Source organism: Carcharodon carcharias, chromosome 18, assembly GCF_017639515.1.
Source record: "Carcharodon carcharias isolate sCarCar2 chromosome 18, sCarCar2.pri, whole genome shotgun sequence".
Lineage (NCBI taxonomy): Eukaryota > Metazoa > Chordata > Chondrichthyes > Lamniformes > Lamnidae > Carcharodon > Carcharodon carcharias.
Window position 1 is genome coordinate 47003561 of NC_054484.1, and position 22336 is coordinate 47025896.

The 22336-nt window shown below is 42.9% G+C and overlaps 1 protein-coding gene across 4 annotated transcripts in view; it reads left to right on the forward strand.

Annotated features, from left to right (window-relative positions):
* Nucleotides 1-22336, forward strand: part of cnksr2a (connector enhancer of kinase suppressor of Ras 2a) — a 580037-nt gene that overhangs the window by 474608 nt on the left and 83093 nt on the right. For all 4 annotated transcript variants that reach the window (XM_041211522.1, XM_041211523.1, XM_041211524.1 and 1 more), the window contains 2 exons: nucleotides 3891-3936; nucleotides 19463-19635. In XM_041211522.1, coding sequence (XP_041067456.1) covers nucleotides 3891-3936; nucleotides 19463-19635 — 219 coding nt within the window. The remainder of the gene's footprint in view (nucleotides 1-3890; nucleotides 3937-19462; nucleotides 19636-22336) is intronic.

The window sequence follows — 22336 nt, forward strand, 5'->3', positions numbered from 1 at the left end:
AATTCCTATATATTGCTGAACAAGTGGGAATCTACCAGCGTACGTAGCATCCAATTTCAGTTTGATTGCCATGACATTCCAAAATGAGCAGCTAGGATTTTTTAAAAGTGAATTCTAAAATAAATCAATGATGTTGAGAACCAAGTTAAAGAGAATGCTATTGAACTCTACTGGCTTTCCATTGCTCTGGAGTATTCCTTATAGAAATGTACAAATATACCTGCAACATCATTGAAACTGTAAACTGACATTTCAGCAGATTCACACAGGCCTCACATAGAGGCATTTTAGAAATTGCCTGTAATTTGACAAATATGACCTTAAGACCTGCTACTAACATACAGAATTGCTGGCGGTCAGCCAAGCCATAATTCTGACCTATATCAAGCAGTAACATGGTCCACTGTAGTTAGTACAGACATGCTTCCAGGAATGGTAATAGAATTCCACAAGCTTAGTTATTCTCAAATGTCAGTCAGACCAACAGTTACCATCCACCTTGTAGTGTAGACTCAATTTCAAAAGCAGTTCTACAAATGTAGAAAAGAAAAGGAGCACATTTGCCCTCTTAATTAGCGCTAAAGTTGCTGCTGTTTAATATGTAGTATTGTGAATAATATACAGTGAGCTTTATAGCTGTATATTGTGCTGTATTCTGTATTTGGCTTGCATTGTACTCCAGCTAGAGAGCTGTTCTTGGGGTTGCTAAGTAAAAAATCGCTTCACTTCAATAACTGATCAATGAAGTATTCAGGTCTTTGCTAAAATACTGCCTTATAGACTGCAGGGTAACAGGAGGAAAAGAATTAAAAGATATATTGTTAGAAGTTTAATTTTGTTGCCTTTTAGGAGAAAGAATTTTAGTACAAAGAAATGAGTTCTGTCTTCCACATTTTATTTTCCCAAAGTAAATTATGGAAACTATCATGAGAAGAATTTGAGGATTAGAACACCAATCACATGACTGAGTTTCATGAAAGAAAATATTAAGAATTTTAACTTTGGAAGATAGTTTAATGGCACTTCGTAAATGCAAAATTAGAGAACCTAACTTAATGTAAGAGCACAGCAATTCCTGTTGTCCAACCGAGAGTATTTTTGTATATGTTTTGGTGCATTGATATAACTAGTTCAATGAGAGAAAGAGCTGGAAAAGCAGGAGACAAGCATTCACCTGAGACAGAGCTTTGCTGAATTTTCAGCTGTTGAAAAGTGAGGAGGAGGGATACCGAGCTAATGTAAGAGATGAAAATGTTTAATGTCTGACTTAATTTGAGCTTTGAAATGGTTTCCACTTCCTGCCAATCTGTAATCGACGCTGATACAAACCCAAGGCCCAGATTCAGGCCACAATATTGCAAAAACTGAACCACATTTATTGATATATAAACAATCGTGAATTGCCATTAAAGTCAAAGGTGCAATTTTGCACCAATGTAAAGAAAGTTCCTTGTCACATTTTAGGATTCTGTGACCATGTTTTCTGCAAAAAAGATCTTTGGTACAAACAATTTTAATATATGGTTTGGGCAGAAACTTGCCTGCAAGAAACTGGTTTACCTAGAAAATACATACTGGCTTGGCCATTCTTGGCAAAGAAGAGATGATTTAAATGTGGAATGTGGCCATTTTTTTATGCAGATGCAAAACAATGACCAATTTTCTAGTGATGTCTGGCCATTTACAAAGATACTTAGTGTTGTATGGTGTTGGTTACAGTTTGGTAGGTCTGAAGGAGTCTTTGTAGTCATTTGGAGGTTAACTGTAAGTCTTTATTAACTCTTAGAACTATTTACAAATGTACAGGAAAGGTTATAAGCTAAGAGATATCTCCATGCTTGCTTGTGCACACAGCTCTGTCCAAAACTAGACTGATCTTGGGTGCAGGTCATGTGCTTTCTTACTTCACTGTGTAGGCGGTGCTGTAGTCAGTCCCACATTAACCCCACATATGCCAGACCCTTGTACTATATTTAGCACCTTGATGTTGACAGACGTTTTTTATCTCTGTGGGTTAGGGGAGATGGTCTTTCAAAAGACCAGGACACAGGCACAGTAGGTCATTGGGTCAGGAACAGACTACAAGTGTGGAACTTTTGCTCTGTTCAGGGAATATAGGATTGGGAATTTCCTCAGGAATTCTCCCACACTGCCAGGCATAAATGAAGTTTCTGAAAGTGATGGTAGTGGAGCAGAGGTGGGGAGTTAGAGGCACAGTTGTATTGACACTGGACTGATAATCCAGAGACCCAGGGTAATGCTTTGGAGACCTGGGTTCGAATACCACCATGGCAGATTGATGGTGGAATTTGAATTCAATAAAAATCTGGAATTAAAAGTCTAATGATGACCATGAAACCATTGTCGATTGTCCTAAAAACCCATCTGGTTCACTAATGCCCTTTAGGCAAGAAAATCGGCCATCCTTACCTGGTCTGGCCTATGTGTGATGCAATGTGGTTGACTCTTAAATGCTCTCTGAGCAAGGGCAATTAGGCAGTAAATGCTGGCCAAGCCAGCGATGCTCACATCCCATGAACTAATAAAAAAAGACAAAGCCTTGAGGAAGTTTCCACTGATTGGATCAGTGTTCTGTTCATTTTGCCTACTGTTGAATAAAGCAGTTTACAGATTGAATCCAACAATGCATTGCCTAGTCCACCCTCTGAAATGTTAAAGGATTCCATGATCTTAAGACATCCAGTCCAGATCACAGGGGAATTTCTTAGCTACACTCTGAGACCTTCTATCATGCTGATGGATATAGGCCAGTGAATATCAACTTCTGTAAAAGAAAAAGTTGGCAGCCAATGTTAACTTGCAGTTGTTAGGTCACCAAGGTAATCCCCATATCAGTGGAGAAAGGTACAGGTACCATATTTTTGCTGACCCTACCAGCCTCTGAGAAATTGTATTGCTGTGCCTCTGCTTGGCAGGAAATCAGGAATCACTGATTGATATGTTCAACAATTTCTCATTCCTGCCTTGATAACAATTGTGGTATTGCATTCCTGTGCATAACATTCAGCTAATTGATAGGACTGCGAAGGAATTTACATATAAAATATCTGTGCATCATGCTCTGAAAGCAAAATATCAAGATACTCTAGCTTGCAGATCTTACTGCAGGGTTCCCACATGTCAAGTTTCAAGAGATGGAAATCTGAAAGCCAAACCCTTTGCTCCCGCCAACCCTGCCTTACCCCACAATTTCTGCAGTGAACAGTGGCCAAAGAGCTTCATGAGCTAGTTATTTTTCTTCCTTTTTCATGATGTGATAGTTTTAAGCTGGTGCAAAAAAATTGCCCATGTCCTTGATTTTCAGAATGTCCTAGAATAATGAAACTGTCTAGAGCCCTCCAGTAGCACACTTGTGACTGTACTTAAGTATGCAGGACTCAGAAGTGTGCTTTTTGTCTTTTTGCTTGTAGATATCAGAAAACAGTAGCCATTGTGTTTGACTGTCTGCAGTATTCACAAGACTGACCTGACGTAAAGAACCAAAATTGCTCTGTGGTTAGACCGTGTGGCTTTTTTTTCCAATATTGTAGACGCATTCTATAAAAGTACGTCACAAATTACTTCATTCTCATGCTGTTTTTCCGAAGAGGAACATCGTCTGTTAAATGTAGACTACCATTATATCTTGAATTAGAACAATTCTATTTCAAAATTCCAGAAGTGTTTGTGAATAGTGATGGTTTATATCAATTAGCAGTTTGTGTGTCTATTTTTATTGTTCAGTACAAGAAATGTATATTTAAGTTGAGGCAACAGCCCGATTATAGATGGTGACACTGTCATATGTGGTTCGAAGCCGGATGGAACATAAATTGTAAGATCGTCAATTTATATTTTTCACAGTTCGCTTTCTTTTTCTTTGATTCTAGACATTCCAGCAATCCCTGGGGCAAAAATCCAAAAAAAGAAACAAAGGTACATAAGCTTGTTTTTATGATTTTTTTTCCTGTCCATTGCTTTGTTTTAGAAATTAAATTTCAAGTAAGTGGTTTTAAGTAGTGCTGAAATGTACTTGATTCAGGTTTAGTTTTTATATAAAGCGTGATTTTAAGCCTATTGTACTGAACTTTGAAGTTTCATACAATGTAAATTCATAAACTGTGTAAACTCCTTGCAAGCCAGAAGCTTGTATGCTGAAGGTCTGCGTTGCAATAAGCCCTATAAATTGTGGTTATTTCAGTGGCTTTTATCTATTTAACACTTCTGCTTTTACTAAATAGTTTTCCATTTCCAAATTTCTATTGCAGCAGATAAAAAGTGCAGATAGCAGTGCGAAAGGAAACACAGTTAATGTTATATTTATTTAATGATCTAACCTGAATAACTGCATGTGCTGGTAGAAGGGTTCACACCATCACTTTTGAGGTATAAATTGCAGGCATTTCTGCGTGCTGCAAAAGGTTTTGTTAACATTTTCAAATTATGTACGGGTTGTAGGTTGGGATTATTAAACTGGTCAAGGCTGAGATCAGACCAGCTCAGGGTCAGATCGGCTGCCCATCAGGAAGTGGCAGGCAGATTATTAAAAATAATTGCTGATAATCACAGGGCCTAAGGCCCCATTCCCATGTTAACTGGAATTTCCAGTCGGCAGTGTGGGCAGTACAGGACCAATAATGGCTGCCAGGGCACAGCTGCAGCCACTGGCCTCTCCATGATCATGGCCAGGCAGCTGTGGCCTTTTAAAAAGTAAAAGTAAACATACCTGGTATTCTCCCCCATCCCTCCATTTTCAGATGGGCAGTTCCCACCTCAGTTGTTGGAGATGCTGATCTCAGCATGCTGGAGTGCCTCCCATTGACCCTCCAGTGCCAGGAGCCTGGAACCCACTCCCTGCCATTAATTGGCCTGCCCTTTCAAAAATCCCAGTGGGCATGCCTGGAATATGCTGTGTGCGAATAGGACCTAGAGCTGAACCGGCAGCTGTGCTTCTGACCCAGAATCCAGGCCATAGAGTTGAATTTTACGCTGGAGGTGGTGTCCCCATTTGGCCGACTCATCCCCCAGTCATTTAATGGCCCAATAAGAAGGAAGACCAACCTCTGAGAGCTGCCAGCTGGTCCCTAAGACCATAAGGCATAGGAGCAGAAATTAGGCCATTCGGCCCATCGGATCTGCTCCGCCATTCAATCATGGCTGATAGGTTTCTCAACCCCATTCTCCCGCCTTCTCCCTGTAACCTTTGATCCCCTTAACAATCAAGAACCTATCTATCTCGGTCTTAAATACACTCAATGACCAGGCCTCCACAGCCTTCTGTGGCAATGAATTCCATAGATTCACCACTCCCTGGCTAAAGACGTTGCTCCTCATCTCTGTTCTAAACGGTCTTTCCTTTACTCTGAGGCTGTGCCCTCAGGTCCCAGTCTCTCCTACTAATGGAATCATCTTCCCCACGTCCACTCTTTCCAGGCCTTTCAGTATCCTGTAAGTTTCAATCAGATCCCCCCTCATCCTTCTAAACTCAATCGAGTTTAGACCCAGAGTCCTCAAACATTCCTCATATGTTAAGCCTTTCATTCCTGGGATCATTCTCGTGAACCTCCTCTGGACCCTCTCCAGGGCCAGCACATCCTTCCTGAGATACGGGGTCCAAAATTGCTCACAATATTCTAAATGTGGTCTGACCAGAGCCTTATAAAGCCTCAGCAGCACATCCCTGCTTTTATATTCTAGTCCTCTTGAAATAAATGCCAACATTGTATTTGCCTTCCTAACTATCGACTCAACCTGCAAGTTAACCTTAAGAGAATCCTGGACTAGGACTCTTTTGCCTCACTCCCTTCTTAAACAGGGGGGGTTACATTTGCGATTTTCCAGTCCTTGGGACCCTCCCTGACTCCAGTGATTCCTGAAAGATCATCACCGACGCCTCCACTATCTCTTCAGCTATCTCATTTGCACTCCAGATATCTGAATTCCCTCCCCATTTAGAAAATAGTCTATGCCTCTATTCTTCCTACCAAAGTGCATGACCTCACACTTCCCCATGTTGTATTCCAACTGCCACTTCTTTGCCCCTTCTCCTAACCTGTCTAAGTCCTTCTGCAGCCTCCCCGCCTCCTCATTACTACCTGTCCCTCCACCTATCTTTGTATCATCTGCAAACTTAGCCAGAATGCCCTCAGTTCCTTCATCTAGATCATTAATGTATAAAGTGAGAAGTTGTGGTCCCAACACTGACCCCTGTGGAACTCCACTAGTCACCGCCGCCATCCTGAGAAGGACCCCCTTATCCCCACTCTCTGCCTCCTGCCAGACAGCCAATCTTCTATCCATGCTAGTACCTTGCCTCTAACACCATGGACTCTTATCTTGCTGAGCAGCCTCCTGTGCGGCACCTTGTCAGAGGCGTTCTGGAAGTCCAAGTAGATAACATCCATTGGCTCTCCTTTATCTAACCTGCTCGTTACCTCCTCAAAGAATTCTAACAGATTTGTAAGGCATGACCTCCCCTTGGTGAAACCATGCTGACTTTGCCCGATTTTACCATGCACTTCCAAGTATTCTGAAATCTCATCCTTAATAATGGACTCTAAAATCTTGCCAACAACCGAGGTCAGGCTAATCAGCCTGTAATTTCCAGTCTTTTGCCTCACTCCCTTCTTAAACAGTGGGGTTACATTTGCGATTTTCCAGTCCTTGGGACCCTCCCTGACTCCAGTGATTCCTGAAAGACCACCACCGACGCCTCCACAATCTCTTCAGCTATCTCCTTCAGAACTCTGGGGTGTAATCCATGTGGTCCAGGTGATTTATCCACCTTCAAACCTTTCAGTTTTCCTAGCACCTTCTCCTTGGTAATGGCCACCATACTCACCTCTGCCCCCCGACTGTCTTGAACTTTGGGGATGTCACTCGTGTCTTCCACTGTGAAGACTGACGCAAAGTACCTATTCAGTTCCTCTGCCATTTCTTTGTTCCCCACTACTACTTCTCCAGCGTCATTTTCCAGCAGCCCAATGTCCACTTTTGCCTCTCTCTTACCCTTTATATATCTAAAAAAACTCTTGCAATCTTCTTTTATATTACTGGCTTGTTTACCCTCATATTTAATCTTCTCCCTCCTTATTTCTTTTTTAGTTGCCCTCTGTTGGTCTTTGTAGGCTTCCCAATCCCATGGTTTCCCACTGCTCTTCTCCGCATTGTATGCTTTCTCTTTAGCTTTTATGCTGTTCCTGACTTCCCTTGTCAGCCATGGTTGCCTCGGCCTTCCTTTAGTATGCTTCTTCTTCCTAGGGATGAATTTTTGCTGTGTCTCCCAAATTACTCCCAGAAACTCCTGCCATTGCTATTCCACTGTCTTTCCTGCTAGGATCATCTCCCAATCAATTCTGGCCAGCTCCTCCCTTATGCCTCTGTAGTTACCGTTATTCAACTGTAATACCGTTACACCTGATTCCAGCTTTTTCCTCTCAAATTGCAGGGTAAATTCTATCATATTATGGCCACTTCCTCCTAAGGGTCCTTCACCTTAAGCTCCCTTTTCAAATCTGCCTCATTACACATCACTAAATCTAGAATTGCCTGTTCCCTAGTGGGCTCCACCACAAGCTGCTCCAAAAAGCCATCTCTTGGACATTCCACAAATTCCTTTTCTTGGGATCCACTACCAACCTGATTTTCCCAGTCTACCTGCATATTGAAATCCCCCATGATCACTGTAACCTTGCCTTTCTTACACTCTTTTTCTATCTTCTGGTGTATCTTCTGCCCCACATCCTGACTACTGTTCGGAGGCCTGTACATAACTCCCATTATGTTTTTTTTTTACCTTTGCAGTTCCTCAACTCTACTCACACAGATTCTACATCATCTGACCCTACATCGTTTCTTGCTATCGATTTAATTTCATTTCTTACTAACAAAGCAACCCCACTTCCTCTGCCAACCTGCCTATCTTTTCAATAGGATGTGTATCCTTGGATATTTAGCTCCCAGTCCTGATCCCCCTGCAGCCATGTCTCCGTGATGCCCACCACATCATACCTGCCAATTTCAATCTGCGCCACAAGCTCATTTACCTTATTTTGTATACTGTGTGCATTCAGATACAAAACCTTCAGTCCTGTGTTTCCTGTCCCCTTCTCATTGTCGTCCCTTTATCTGATGTGCTTGAAGTTAGATTCCTAGCCCTTTCCAAACACTCTGTCCTATTTTGTGTTCTGGAGACTTTAATAGCCTCTCCTGGGCTCTCCTTCCTTTTCAGTTTTTTCATAATTTTCCATGAAGTTGAATCCACCCCGCTACATGCTAACCTGTTGCTTTGTTTCACATTAGTCATACTTCTTGGAGTTTTACCCTTCCCTTCCCCCCCACCCCACTTTCTAGTTTAAAGTCCTATTGCCCACCCTATTTACCCTTTTCGCTGGAACATTGATCCCAGATCGGTTCAGGTGGAACCGTCCCAATGGTACAGATCCCTCCTGTTCCAATAATGATACCAGTGCCCCATGAAATGGAACCCCTCTTTCCCGTACCACTCCTTTAGCCACGTGTTTACTTCCCTTATTCTCGCATCCCTGTGCCAATTTGCACATGGCTCGGGTAGTAATCCGGAGATTATAACCCTTGAGACCTGTTCTTTAATTCAGTGCCTAATTCCTGAATATCCCCAAACAGATCCTCTTTCCTAGTCTTACCTATGTTATTTGTCCTGATATGGACCACAACAACTGGATCCTCCCGCTCCCTCTTCAAAATCCTTTCAAGCTGGTCAGAGATGTCCCTCACCCTGGCACCGGGCAGGCAACATACTATGTGGGACTCTCGATCCTGGTTACAAAGGAAGCTATCAATTCCCCTAATTATAGAATCCCCTACAACTACCACTTGTCTTTTTGCTCCACCGTCTTGAATGGCCTCCTGTGCCATGGTGCTGTGTTCAGCTGGCTCATCCTCCCTACAGCCCTGTTCCTCATCCACACCGGGAGCAAGTACCTCATACTTTTTGGACAAGGTCAAGAGCTGAGGTTCCTCTGTCCCTGAACACAGGATCCCTCTGCCTGCCTCACTTGAAGTCACACCCTGCTGACCCTGACCACTGACCGAATTTGAGGTACTTAATCTATCGGGTGTGACTGCCTCCTGAAACAAAGCGTCCAGGTAACTCTCCCCCTCCCGGATGTGCTGCAGCATCTGGAGCTCGAACTCCAGCTCATCAATTCAGCCGGAGTTCCTCCAGCAACCAACACTTGCTGCAGATATGGTCACTGCAGCTCACAATGGGATCTGCCAACTCCCACATCATACAGCTAAAGCACATCACCTGCCCAGCCATCTCAACTTAGATAATTAATTTATTAATTAGCTTTGCAGTGTTTGTTTTTAAAATTTGGTGCAGATTTCCTACTAACCATTCAGGTCACAGCTTTCCTGTGACTTCACTTTTTCAGTTTTATCCTGTGTCTCGGCCGTTCTCCCCGCGCTCTTTTATCCTGTGTCTCCACCGCTCTCCTCGCGCTCTTTTATCCTGTGTCTCCACCGCTCTCCTCGCGCTCTTTTATCCTGTGTCTCCGCTGCTCTCCTCGTGCTCTTTTATCCTGTCAAGTCAAGTGGCCAGTATCTCTCTGGTCCAGCAGCGCAATGGGAGCGGTGGTCACTGTTGTCACTGCAGCCAGTACCAGAAGAAGCGATGCAGCTGGACTTCAAGGAAAGTCTTGGGTCTCACCAGGGCAGGCTAGCAAGCCAAGCAAAGGGGTGAGGGGACCAGGATGGACAGGTGGGAAGAGGAGAAATGCAGGGGTGGGAATACCTTATGTGGGAGACTTCCAATTGGTCAAGGAACCAAAAAAGAAGGCACCTTCCTATCTTGTTTTTTGTTTCAATGATGCACACAAGCCATCGACTTTGTAGCTGAGCTAACTTTATGCATTTTCTTAACGTAAACACATATTTCTACAGTAACTGAATTCTATCAAGACAGGCTCCAACATGTGCTATTGACCTTCAACTTCAGGTCAGATGACCCCTATTCCTAGCACAGAGTACCATGCAGTAACCAATACTAGGGTCCACTGCCACAATCAACTATTATCATGACATTTCCCTTTTTGAAAAAAAACTTTTGTACAACTCAAATACAAACAGTCTCTTATCTATTCTTTCTCACTCTGTTTTGATCGGTCTGTTTTATCTTTTACTCATCTCTGTATCTCTGTGATTTTTTTTCACATTTCTTCTAGTGGATACTCTGAATGGTGACAGAGGTGATTTTGAAGGACAAGGGGGCTTCTCCAGCTCTGTGATACTATCACCCCTTGGACAGTTTTCAGGACTCTCAGGCTTTGTCTGGTTATCTGTTGCTTCATTGGTACATTCTGGTTTTTGATCTTCAACTACTCTTTCTGGTTTTGAGCAGGATTGTGTTTCATTTGTTTTCTGTAAGAGTTTTCAGTTTCTCCTGTACTGTTGTTTGTTTGGAATCTGCACTATGTAAGACCTTGGTTCTCCTGTGATTCCTGTGACAACAGCAGGATTCCAGATCCCTTCATGCTGAATCCTCACTGTCTCTCCCATGATCAGGCCAGGCAGAGGTTGGGTGCCTCGATCAAAGTACTGTTTCTGCTTCTGCTCTCTCAGTTTGAGCAGGTTCTGCACACTGTAGCTCACTGGCAATGGAAATAATAGTTAGGACGCTTAGCTGCTTGGAAGACGCTTGGATGCTTAGTTCTTAGTCTTCTCCCCATCAGGAGCTGTGCTGGAGATGATCCAATGCCCTCTATTGGAATATTCCTGAAATCCAGCAGAGCCAGGTATGGGTCTCTTCCGTCCACCTTTGCCTTCTTCAACAGGTGTTTAAGGCCTACACAGTACGTTCCACCATTCTGTCAGATTGCAGATGTTTGGGACTTGATGTAGTGTGACGAAACTCCCAGCCCTGTGCAAATTTGCAAAACTCGGTGCCTGAGAATTGTGGATCGTTATCTGAGATGAGCACTTCAGGTATGCCATGACAAACAAAAATTAATTTTAAATAATTTTACAGTGATGCTTTTACTATAATTTCTCAGCAGCACAGACTCAAAAAAACTTTGAGTAATAATCTACGCTAGTAGGTACTCAGTGTTGTCAAATGTGAACAAGTCCACTCCAATTTACTGCCAGGGCCTCTCTGGAACACTGTGTGGTTGAAGTGGTTCTTTTTGTTGCGGCTTACTGTACTTTTGGCGTACTGCACATGCATTCACCATTTCCCCAATTTGTGCTCCCATTCCAGGCCGATACATTACATCTCGAGCTCTCCTCCTACATGTTTCTATGCATAGGTGACTTTCATGTATGTGCTATAGCATTTCTTTCCTCAGTGTTGCGGGAATTATGATCTTTTCTCCCTTGAAAAGTATCCCTTCTGCTACATGAAATTCCTCACGACAATTCCAGTATTCTTGTACAGCAGAAGGGGCTCCGCTCCTCTTTGTGGGCCAGCCAGTTTGTACAATCTGCTGCAGTTTCCTCAGGTTGTCATCATTCTTGGTCATTTCCTTGATCTCATCAAGTTTGGTTACAGCCACAGGTAAGTTCTTTGTCAGCATGTGAACCTGTGCTTCCGTTTCTTTATCCTCCTCCTCCATGATGGCTTGCCCGGTTTGTATTTAACTCTGACCTGGTACTTCTGCAGACACATTAATAGTCTTTAGATTCTTGGTGGTGCACAGTTCAGGGGCTTTTTAAGTATAGCTTCCAGAGGCTTATGATCAGACTCTACCTGCACGTCTTTGTTATAGACAAACTGATGGAAACGTCCTAGGCCAAACACATACCGCTGCTGTGTTTCAGTCATTGCCTTTGAGGCATATGCCACTGGTGCCTCATTTTGCAAGAGGACAGCTCCCAGGCCTGTCTTTGAAGCGTTCACTGAGATCTTGACCAGCTGACTGACGTCGTAATACTTTAACACTGGTGCCTGGGTCAGTGTTCTCTTCAAACTGGTCAAAGCTTCCTGATGACATTGTTTCCAATGCTATTCCACATCATTTTGTACAAGTTCTCTGAGAAGTTCTGTCAGGTCTGACATGTTAGGAATAAATTTCCCAAGATAGGTCACCATTCCCAAAAACCTCTCCAAGTCTTTCTTACATTCACGGGGTGGAATATTCACGATTACTTCGATTTTACTCAGATCCAGCTTCAATCCCTCACTTGTTAGCACATGTCCCAAGTACTTTATTTCATGAAGACCTATTTTGTACTTTTCCTTCTTCAACTTGAAATTCCTTTCTCTACCTCTGACCAGCACCTGCCTCAGTCTGTGGTTGTGTTCTTCTCGTGAGGCTCCCCAGACCAGCACATCGTCGATATAGGTTTCCACGCCCTCTAACCCCTCGAACAACTGCTTCATTGTTCTATGGAACACCTCCAGAGCTGAATTAATACAAAAAGGTAAGCATAAAAACCTGTATCGCCCATATGATGTGTTGAAGGTACAGAGGTAGGAGCTGAGTCCATCCAGCTTGACCTGCCAGAAGCCTGAACTCGCATCCAAGACTGAATAGTATTTAGCAAGAGCTAGCTTACATGTGATCTCTTCGACTGTGGGAAGCTGGTAATGCTCTGTTTGTATTGCCTGGTTTAGGTCTCTGGGATCCAGACAGACTCTCAGATTCCCATCTCTGCAGTTGTAATTGGATTAACCCACTTTGTCGATTCTTCAGTTTTCTTGATGATATGAAGTTTCTCCATTCTGTCCAGCTCTGCTTTCAGTCACTCTCTCAGCATTACTGGTATTTTCCAGGACGGGTGTATTTTGGGTGTCACAGTTTCGTCAATCTTGATGGTGTGTTCTCCTTTTAGGCAACCAATTCCCTGAAACACATCTTCATAGTCCTTCAGGATATCATCAGTGGTGATAGTCATTATTCACCTAATTAGCTTCAGATTTTCACAAGCTTTGATTTCAACAATGGGTTTTGTATCAGTTTTCACCACTATGAAGTGCTTGAGGCTGTTCTTTGTAGTTCACTTTAAGTGTGCACTTGCCTTCTTCTGCAATTTTTTCACCTGCATAAGTAGACAGCTTCACTTTCGTTTTAGTTAGCTGTTTTTCTTTGCTTATCTTATGATATAGGCTTATGGGAATGACATTTGCTTGTGCACCTGTGTCAAGCTTGAAATGCACCATCATGTTGGCAATTTTAAAATCAACCTTCCATTCGTCTTCTTTGGAAATTGTTGTTACTGTACCAACAAAAATTTCAGTTTCAGTGCCTGTGTCAATCATGTGCACTTTCTTCGATTTACACATCTTAGCGAAGTGATTTAGTTCTTACACTGCTTTCCATAGGCTGGACAATTACGTGTTAAATGATCTGTTCTGCATCAGCTGTATTTAAATGTTTTAATAGCAGTTTTGTTTTTTTTTACCTTCAAGCTGTCTATTTGTTCTTTCCTGCAGCTGTTTCTGTTTAACTGCATCTAACTGCTTGACCATGTGCAGTTTATCATCATTTGTCATCTGTTTAATCTGGCATTTTGTTATCTCTGTCGCTCTGTAGATATTTATTGCTTTCTCCAACGTGAGATCAACTTCTCTCAAAAGCCATTCTCTCAGAGAGTCATTTCCGATTCCACAAATTATTCTATCTCGGATGAGTGATTCTTCAAACTCTCCAAATTCTCACAATTTAGCTCGTTTTCTCAGCTCAGTAATATACAGACTAATGTTTTCACTGCCTTGCGTTCATGTAAAAAATCAGTCTCTTTCATACATGATGTTTTTCTTAGGGCTACAGTAGGCTTCAAATTTTTCCATTGCTTCTTTCACATCATTTTATTTCTCATCGCTTTCAAATGCGAATGTGTTATATACTTCTAGGGCTGCTTCCCGTGCTACATGAAGAAAGATGGAAGACTGTACCTGAGGGTCTTTTTTTATAATTTCCCGTCGCTGTGAGGTACAGCTCGGATCGTTGCCGGAACCTCCTCCAGTTTTCTGCCAGATTTCCCTCCAAACTGAGCTCTGTCGGTGGTTTCAGAACCTCCTTTGTTGCATTTAGTTTACTTATGACATCATGTCTTGTTTTTTTGTTTCAATGATGCACACAAGCCGGCGACATTGTAGCTGAGCTAACTTTACTGATAGCACATTTTCCTAACATAAATACATATCTCTGCAGTAATTGAATTCAATCAAGACAGGCTCCAACATGTGCCACCTTACCTTCAACTCCAGGTCAGGTGACCCCCTATTCCTAGTGCAGAGAATCCTAAAATATCTAACACTGGAGTCCACTACCATATTTGATCATTATCATGACACTCCCCCGACCCTGACCACCGGTGTGCCAAGTGTTATTAGATGGCCTGGCCTAGTGACTAAGCGTGGGCCTCTCCTACCCCAGGTAAAATCCCAGCAACAGAGGGAAGGAGACCCTTAAGTGGCCATTAATTAGCCTACAGATGAGCAGGCCACCAGATGCCTCCCTTGCCATTTGTAAAATTGCAGTGGGAGCAGGTGGCTATGCATTGGAAATGGCACTAATGGCAATTTTAGGGCCGCCCCTTTCCTACCTATCATTCCGCCCCTGGAGGGGCTGTAAAATGCCAACCATAGTGCTGTTATGAGCTGGAAATCCCCAGTATCCAAGGCCCAAGTGAAACTTTTAACTAAAGCCTGAACCCTGAAGAGAAGGATAAACCAAGCGAGGACACTTCCTACAGGCAATTCATACATTATATGGAAAAGTTATTTGCACACTTAGTAATTTCTTTTCAGAGTTATATATATTTTTTATGTTGTAAGTATCACGTCCTTCTGTCTCGACCCCTGGAGGATACTCCCCACTTAAGTCACTTACCACTGCACTCTCAAATTCTAAATATCTAACCTTTGGCTGTCATGTGACCATGGTAAACTATCCCTCCTCATCCTTCTTAACCTATCTGCAGCCTTTGAAACAGTGTACCACAACATCCTCTCCAAATGCCTCTCTTCTGTCATCCAGCTGAGAGGAACTGCCCTTACCTGAATCTATTCATATCTGTCGAATTGTACCAAGAGAATCACCTGCAATGGCTTCTTTTCCCACTCCTGTAATGTTACCTTGGGTATCTCTCAAGGATCTATCCCTCTGTGACATCCAAAAACATTACATCAGTTTCTTTATGTACAGTGATGACGCTCAGCTGTACCACAACATCACCTCTCTCGACCCCCCCACAGTCTTTAAATGGTCAGTCTGCTTGCCTGACATACAGCACTGGATGAGCAGAAATTACCTCCGACTAAATATTGGAAAGGCAAAAGCCATTGTCTTTGGTCACAGCCACAAACCCTGTTTCTTGAATATCATTTCCATCCCTCTCCCTGGCAACTATCGGAAGCTGAGCCAGGCCTTTTAAAGCCTTGGTGTTTTGTTTCATCCTGAGCTGAGCTTCAGATCACATCTCCACTCCATCAACAAGACTGCCCACTTCCATCTCCAAACTTTCACCTCACTTTGCTTATATGCTGCTGAAACCTTCTCCATGCCCTTGTTACTTTTAGACTTGACTGTTCCAATGCTCTGCTGACTGACCTCCCATCTTCCACCTTCGGTTTGTGTTCTGCAAGGGCCATTCAGCTCCTGACCACATTACAGACTTGATCCAAATATGGACAAAAGAGCTGAACTCCTGAGGTGAGGTGAGAGTGACTGTCCTTGACATCAAGACAACATTTGACTGAGTGTGGCATCAAGGAGCCTGAGCAAAACTGGAGTCAATGAGAATCAGGGGGAAAACTCTCCGCTGGTTGGAGTCATACCCAGCACAAAGGTAGATGATAATGATTGTTGGAGGCCAATCAACTCAGTCACAGGACATGACTGCAGGAGATCCTCATGATAGTGCCCTAGGTCAACCATCTTCAATTGGTGCCTCAATGACCTTCCTTCCATCATAAGGTCAGAAATGGGGAAGTTCGCTGATGATTGTTCAATATTCAGTAACATTTGCAGCTCCTCTGATACTGAAGCAGTCTGTGTCCATATAGAGCAAAGCCTGGACAACATTCAGGCTTGGGCTGAGAAGTGGCAAGTAACATTCATGCCACACAAGTGCCAGGCAATGACCATCTCCAACAAAAGAGAATATAACCGTCTCCCCTTGACATTCAATGGCATTACAAATACTGAATCCCCAACTATCAACACCCTGGGGGTTACCATTGACCAGAAACTGAACTGAACAAATACTATGGCTACAAGAAGTTCAACACCATCCAGATCAGAACAGCCTGCTTGATTGGTACCCCATTCACTACCTTAAACATTCACTCTCTCCACCACAGTGGCATCAGTGTGTATCATATACAAGGTGCACTGGAGCAACTCATCAAGCTTCCTTCAACTGCACCTTCCGAACCCATGACCTCTACCACCTTAAAGGGCAGGGGCAGCAGATACATGGAACACCATCACCTGCAAGTTCCCCTTCAAGTCACACCCCATCCTGTCTTAGAAAAATGTCACCGTTCCTTCACTGATGCTGGATCAAAATCCTGGAACTTCCTTCCTAACAGCACTTTGGGTGTACTTACACCACATGAACTACAGCAGTTCAAGAAGGCGGCTCACCACCATCTTCCCAAGAGCAATTAGGGATGGGCAATAAAAGCTGGCACAGCCAGTGATGCCCACATCCTGTGAAATAATACATTGTTAAAAATTGCAGCTACATATTTTTTGCAGTTTAAACTATTTTTTTTATTCATTTACGGGATGTGGGCATCGCTCGCTAGGCCAGCATTTATTGCCCATCCCTGATTGCTCTTGAGAAGGTGGTGGTGAGCTGCTGTCTTGAACTGTTGCAGTCCCTGTGGTGTAGGTAAACCCACAGTGCTGTTAGGGAGAGAATTCTAGGATTTTGACCCAGTAACAGTGAGGGAGCAGCAATATATTTCCATTAGGATGGTGAGTGGCTTGGAGGGGAACTTCCAGGTGGTGGTGTTCCTATGTATCTGCTGTCCTTGTCCTTCTAGATGATAACTGCCATGGGTTTGGAAGGTGCTGTCGAAGGAGCCTTGGTGAGTTTCTGCAGTGCATCACTGCAGCCACTGTTCATGGGTGCTGGAAGGAATGAATGTTTGTGGAAGAGGTGCCAATCCAGTGGGCTGCTTTGTCTTCGATGGTGTCAAGCTTCTTGAGTGTTGTTGGAGCTGCACTCATTCCAGGCAAGTGGAGAGTATTCCATCACATGCCTGACTTGTTCCTTGTAGATGGTGGACAGGCTTTGTGGAGTCAGGAGCTGAGTTACGCGCCACAGGATTCCTAGCCTCTGACCTGCTCTTGTAACCACAGTAATTATGTGGCTAGTCCAGTTCAGTTTCTGGTCAATGGTAACCCCCAGGATTTGTCTGTGAATGAGATGTGTGTTTTATATCCTTTAAGTGAAAATATGTATAAGTGTCTGTTTGTATATGAAGCAAAAAGCCATAGTGAATTTTGCACCTCTTCTAAAGCTTCAAAAACCAATCTCAGTTCATTTCATTTGTAAAAAGCACCACAATTGATTAGGTGGAAGTGTACCTTCATTTACCTAACATACACCTTCCTGCTTTAGGAGAGACCCCTGAACTCAGGGAGTTCATTAAAAGAAAAGAACTTGCATTCGTATAGTGCCTTTCACAATAAGAAATTCCTAAGTACTTTATAGCCAGTTATGTACATTTGAAGTCTATTTGCTGTTGTAATGTAGGAAATACAGCAATTAATTTATGCACGGCTTAGGCCTCACAAACAGCCAATGTTCCCTCTAAGCTGCAGAAGCAACCTGTAAGTTCCCAAACAAGTCGCTCACAAGTTGGCCCTTTCAAGTTTCAGCATGTGTGTGGCCGGGCGCAAAATTTAAAGAACTCAACACTTAGACAAACAACCAGTGCAATATTGAAGAACTAGTTGCAAACAGACAATATAACCTACTTTCAGTAATGTTCATTGAGAGATAAGTATTGACCAGGACACCATGAGAATGTCGCCCTTCTTCTTTGAAAAGTGCCAAGGGATTTTTTACATCCACCTGAGAGGAATCCTGTGGCGCGTAACTCAGCTCCTGACTCCACAAAGCCTGTCCATCATCTACAAGGAACAAGTCAGGCATGTGATGGAATACAATACGAAAACAGAATTATCTGGAAAAACTCAGCAGGTCTGGCAGCATTGGCGGAGAAGAAAAGAGTTGACGTTTCGAGTCCTCATGACCCTTCAGCAGAACTGGGTGAATCCAAGGAGAGGGGTGAAATATAAGTTGGTTTAATGTTGTGGGGGAGGTGTTGGGGGGTGAGAGAAGTGGAGGGGGGTGGTGTGGTTATAGGGACAAGCAAGCAGTGATAGGAGCAGATAATCAAAAGATGTCACAGACAAAAGAACAAAGGAACACAGAGGTGTTGAAGTTGGTGATATTATCTAAACGAATGTGCTAATTAAGAATGGATGGTAGGGCACTCAAGGTACAGCTCTAGTGGGAGTGGGGGGGGGCATAAAAGATTTAAAAATAATGGAAATAGGTGGGAAAAAAAAATCTATATAAATTATTGGGCAAAAACAAAAGGAAGGGGGAAGAAACAAGAAAGGGGGTGGGGATGGAGGAGGGAAGTCAAGATCTAAAGTTGTTGAATTCAGTATTCAGTCCGGAAGGCTGTAAAGTGCCTAGTCGGAAGATGAGGTGCTGTTCCTCCAGTTTGCGTTGGGCTTCACTGGAACAATGCAGCAAGCCAAGGACAGACAAGTGGGCAAGAGAGCAGGGTGAAGTGTTAAAATGGCAAGCGACAGGGAGGTTTGGGTCATTCTTGCGGACAGACCGCAGGTGTTCTGCAAAGCGGTCACCCAGTTTACGTTTGGTCTCTCCAGTGTAGAGGAGACCGCATTGGGAGCAACGAATGCAGTAGACTAAGTTGGGGGAAATGCAAGTGAAATGCTGCTTCACTTGAAAGGAGTGTTTGGGCCCTTGGACGGTGAGGAGAGAGGAAGTGAAGGGGCAGGTGTTGCATCTTTTGCGTGGGCATGGGGCGGTGCCATAGGTGGGGGTTGAGGAGTAGGGCGTGATGGAGGAGTGGACCAGGGTGTCCCGGAGGGAACGTTCACTTGCCTGGATGAGTGCCTTGTTTTAATGCCTCAGCCGAAAGATGACACCTCCAAAAATGCAGCATTCCTTCATTGCTGCACTGCAGGCTGGCTTCTACCTCAAACCTCTGGACTCACAGCCATCTTGCTCAGCAAGGGATTGATACCACTGAGTCAAGGTTAACACCTCAATATGCAATTCCTTACGAAGAGGCGAAATATGCAGTCGGAAAAATTACTTTAGTGTTACAGTAATAATGCATATTTGTTTTAATCTTCAAGGACTACTGCTAAAAATAGAAGAAACTGGAGCACTCTGGAGATAACACTACTTTTTGGTATGTGTATTGTGTGTAGCGCAATGTTTGAGTGCCTTGTCTTCTTCTGTCTTCTGGTAATTTCAGGTGCTGTCACAGCAATGAGCAGGAGAAGAATTTCTTGCAAGGACCTTGGTCGTGGAGACTGCGAAGGCTGGCTATGGAAGAAAAAGGATGCCAAGAGTTACTTTTCACAAAAGTGGAAGAAGTACTGGGTTGTATTAAAGGATGTCTCTCTGTACTGGTACATGAATGAAGAAGTAAGATCTAATTTAAACCCACATAATGTGTATGTATGTGTCCCTTTTGTATGGGGTCGGGTCTCAGTAAACAGGATTAAATGAGTTTTTTTAGTGGAAAGAACTTGCATTTATACAGTTTCTTTCATGACCTCAGGATGCCTCAAAGTGCTTCAAAAAGTATTTCATTTGTTTAAAGCACAAAAAAACAGCTATTGAAAATTCTGAGTAATGTAAACTGTTAAAGGAGTCAGCTATGTGGGGATTTTGCCTCAAGTGAGAAAGTATTAGTCCAGATATGCAGCTACTTTCACACAACTGAAGAAAACTTTCTAAAAGAGAGGGGAAACCAATGTGTAATTGGTTTGCGAGTTGGCTGCAGTTTTCCTTCAAAAGGCTATCTTTTTCTAAATTGCCTGGCAGTAAAGGAGGTTAGTTAACTTAGTGTCTCACAGCTTGGCATGAGTTTCCCCACATGGCTAAGTTCATGACTGAACTAGCAGGAGAGGAGGTGAGTGGAAGTGCAAAACTTCTGCCAAGAGGAACGGTGAAAGGAAAGCATCGACCTTGCCAATGCAGTTTGTAATCTACTCTATTGTCAGGTTGTAGAATAGCTTTGGGCAGGTCACTGTAGGTCACTCTAACATTTGAAAGTACACGTGTCTAACAGGCTAATTAATAGGGAAAAGGAAAAGCATGAACAAGAAGAAAACTTGTAAAATGAAGTCAAGCAGTAAATGGCATTCTTTGAAAGTAATTGTCTGGAAGAATCCATATAATTTATATCTCTTTTACAATGTAACTAATGCTTGCAGAGCTCCAATATTTGTTTGCTTCAGATAAATACTGAGAATTTGAAAAAATCTCATATAAATTTTATAAATATTGAAGCACTGATAGATTGACATTTTATAATTTTCCAGTACACTTCCCACATAACTTATTTTGCTAATGTTTCTGCTATAGTTTGCTACAACAAAACTTTATACCAAAATGGTAAAAAAAAGTTTGTGCGTGTATGTAGTCTATCACAAATGGCACAATAAGTTTATTTATTTTATCAGTTAAATTTTGATTTAAAGAGGACTTAAGTTGAAACTTAAATTGTTGCATTTTCAATCCTTATGATGCAATTCAATGAATAACATGAAAGCTAAACTACAGCCTGGATTTTCATCCTTGAGGCAGAAATCCCAAGTCGAGCCATTCCCTAACATCAAGATCCCACCTCTTGCTCAGCAATGTCCGCACACATTGTTTTCATGGAAGGTGGTAGGGATGGCCTGGAATCCGAACTGCCACCTCCCAAAGCAGGCCCGAGGTGGGAACAGAAGCAGGTGGATGCCAAGGTGGGCAGGTTAGATGATCTGCCTCCATTCAGTCAGACATCAGCCCAATTCTGTACATGAGTGTTTGACACCCTAGCCCTCACCCCTCATCCCCATCCACCCCAATGCCCCTTCCATACCCCCATGCCTCCTCACATCCCCCATGTTCCCTCGTACCCCATGTCCCCTCCATACCCACAGGCACCCTTCATACCACCATTCCACCTGCATACCTTTTATGTCCACTCACCCAGTCTCCACTGTGGACATAACTCATGTGCCCTAACATTGAAAATTCATTCAGATATCCATGGAACTAGGTATCAAAATATCAAACCATCAGAATAAACAGTCATTCACAAAACCTTAATCCTATTGACTGCTCCTAAAACTGTCAATCAAAATAAAGCTCACAGTTCCCTTAACAGCATTATCAACAACCCCTGCAGACCTGAATGCATTAGTTGGATTTGTAGCTCAGCCAACATTCATAATGGGATTCCAATGCACAGCTCTGTCAACAAAGCCTCTGGAGGTGAATACATTGAAGCCTTTTGAAGTACTAGAACACATTGACATCTGTTGTACTACTTCAAAGGCTGAACAGATGGCTGAATCATCAATTGAAGAAAAAAATTAAATCGCAGGGGGAAACTGGCAGATTAAAATCTGAATTTCAATGCTGTTGAATGCAGAAGAGCATTCACTGGATAAAGTAATCTAATGCATCTGAACTATTACACAGTGCTGGTCAATTTGATGGTCAAGTATTTTTTCTAGACAAAGCACTATCATTAATCAGTTTATTAAAAACATATTTAACATATATGTAATTAAATTATCACATGTAAAGTTGTCAGCTTCTTTAAAAGGTTCATGACTCCTCTGAGATGCCATGAACCATGTCTCCTACCAAAATGGGACCAACTACCTGGAAATAGCAGGGGGTCTAAAATGTCCATCCCACAATGGGGTAGGCAGGATTGCTGCATGCAGGGTCCCTACCCGTACCCTTATCCCGAGACCATAAAAATCCCACCCGATGGGAATGGGGACAGGAATCCTGGAATCGGGTCCCACCTATCATTTTTACATCCAGCCCACCTCTATTCCAACATGGATGGAGTCAAGAAAATCTGGCTCTACATGGTTAATGCTCTCGTTTTTTACCTCATTTCTCTCAGTATGGTAAAACGTGAATAAATGTGGCACATTTATCAATTGTGGCATATTGCAATGGGGTTAAATGTTGCAAAATCTGGAATTTAACTAGAAAAACTCTAAATACTAGAATTTGGAAACAGGAACAGGAAACGCTGAAAACACACAGCAGGCTATCCAACACCTGCATAAAAAAAGACCAATTGCTTTTTTTTTGCCATTTGTCAACAAGA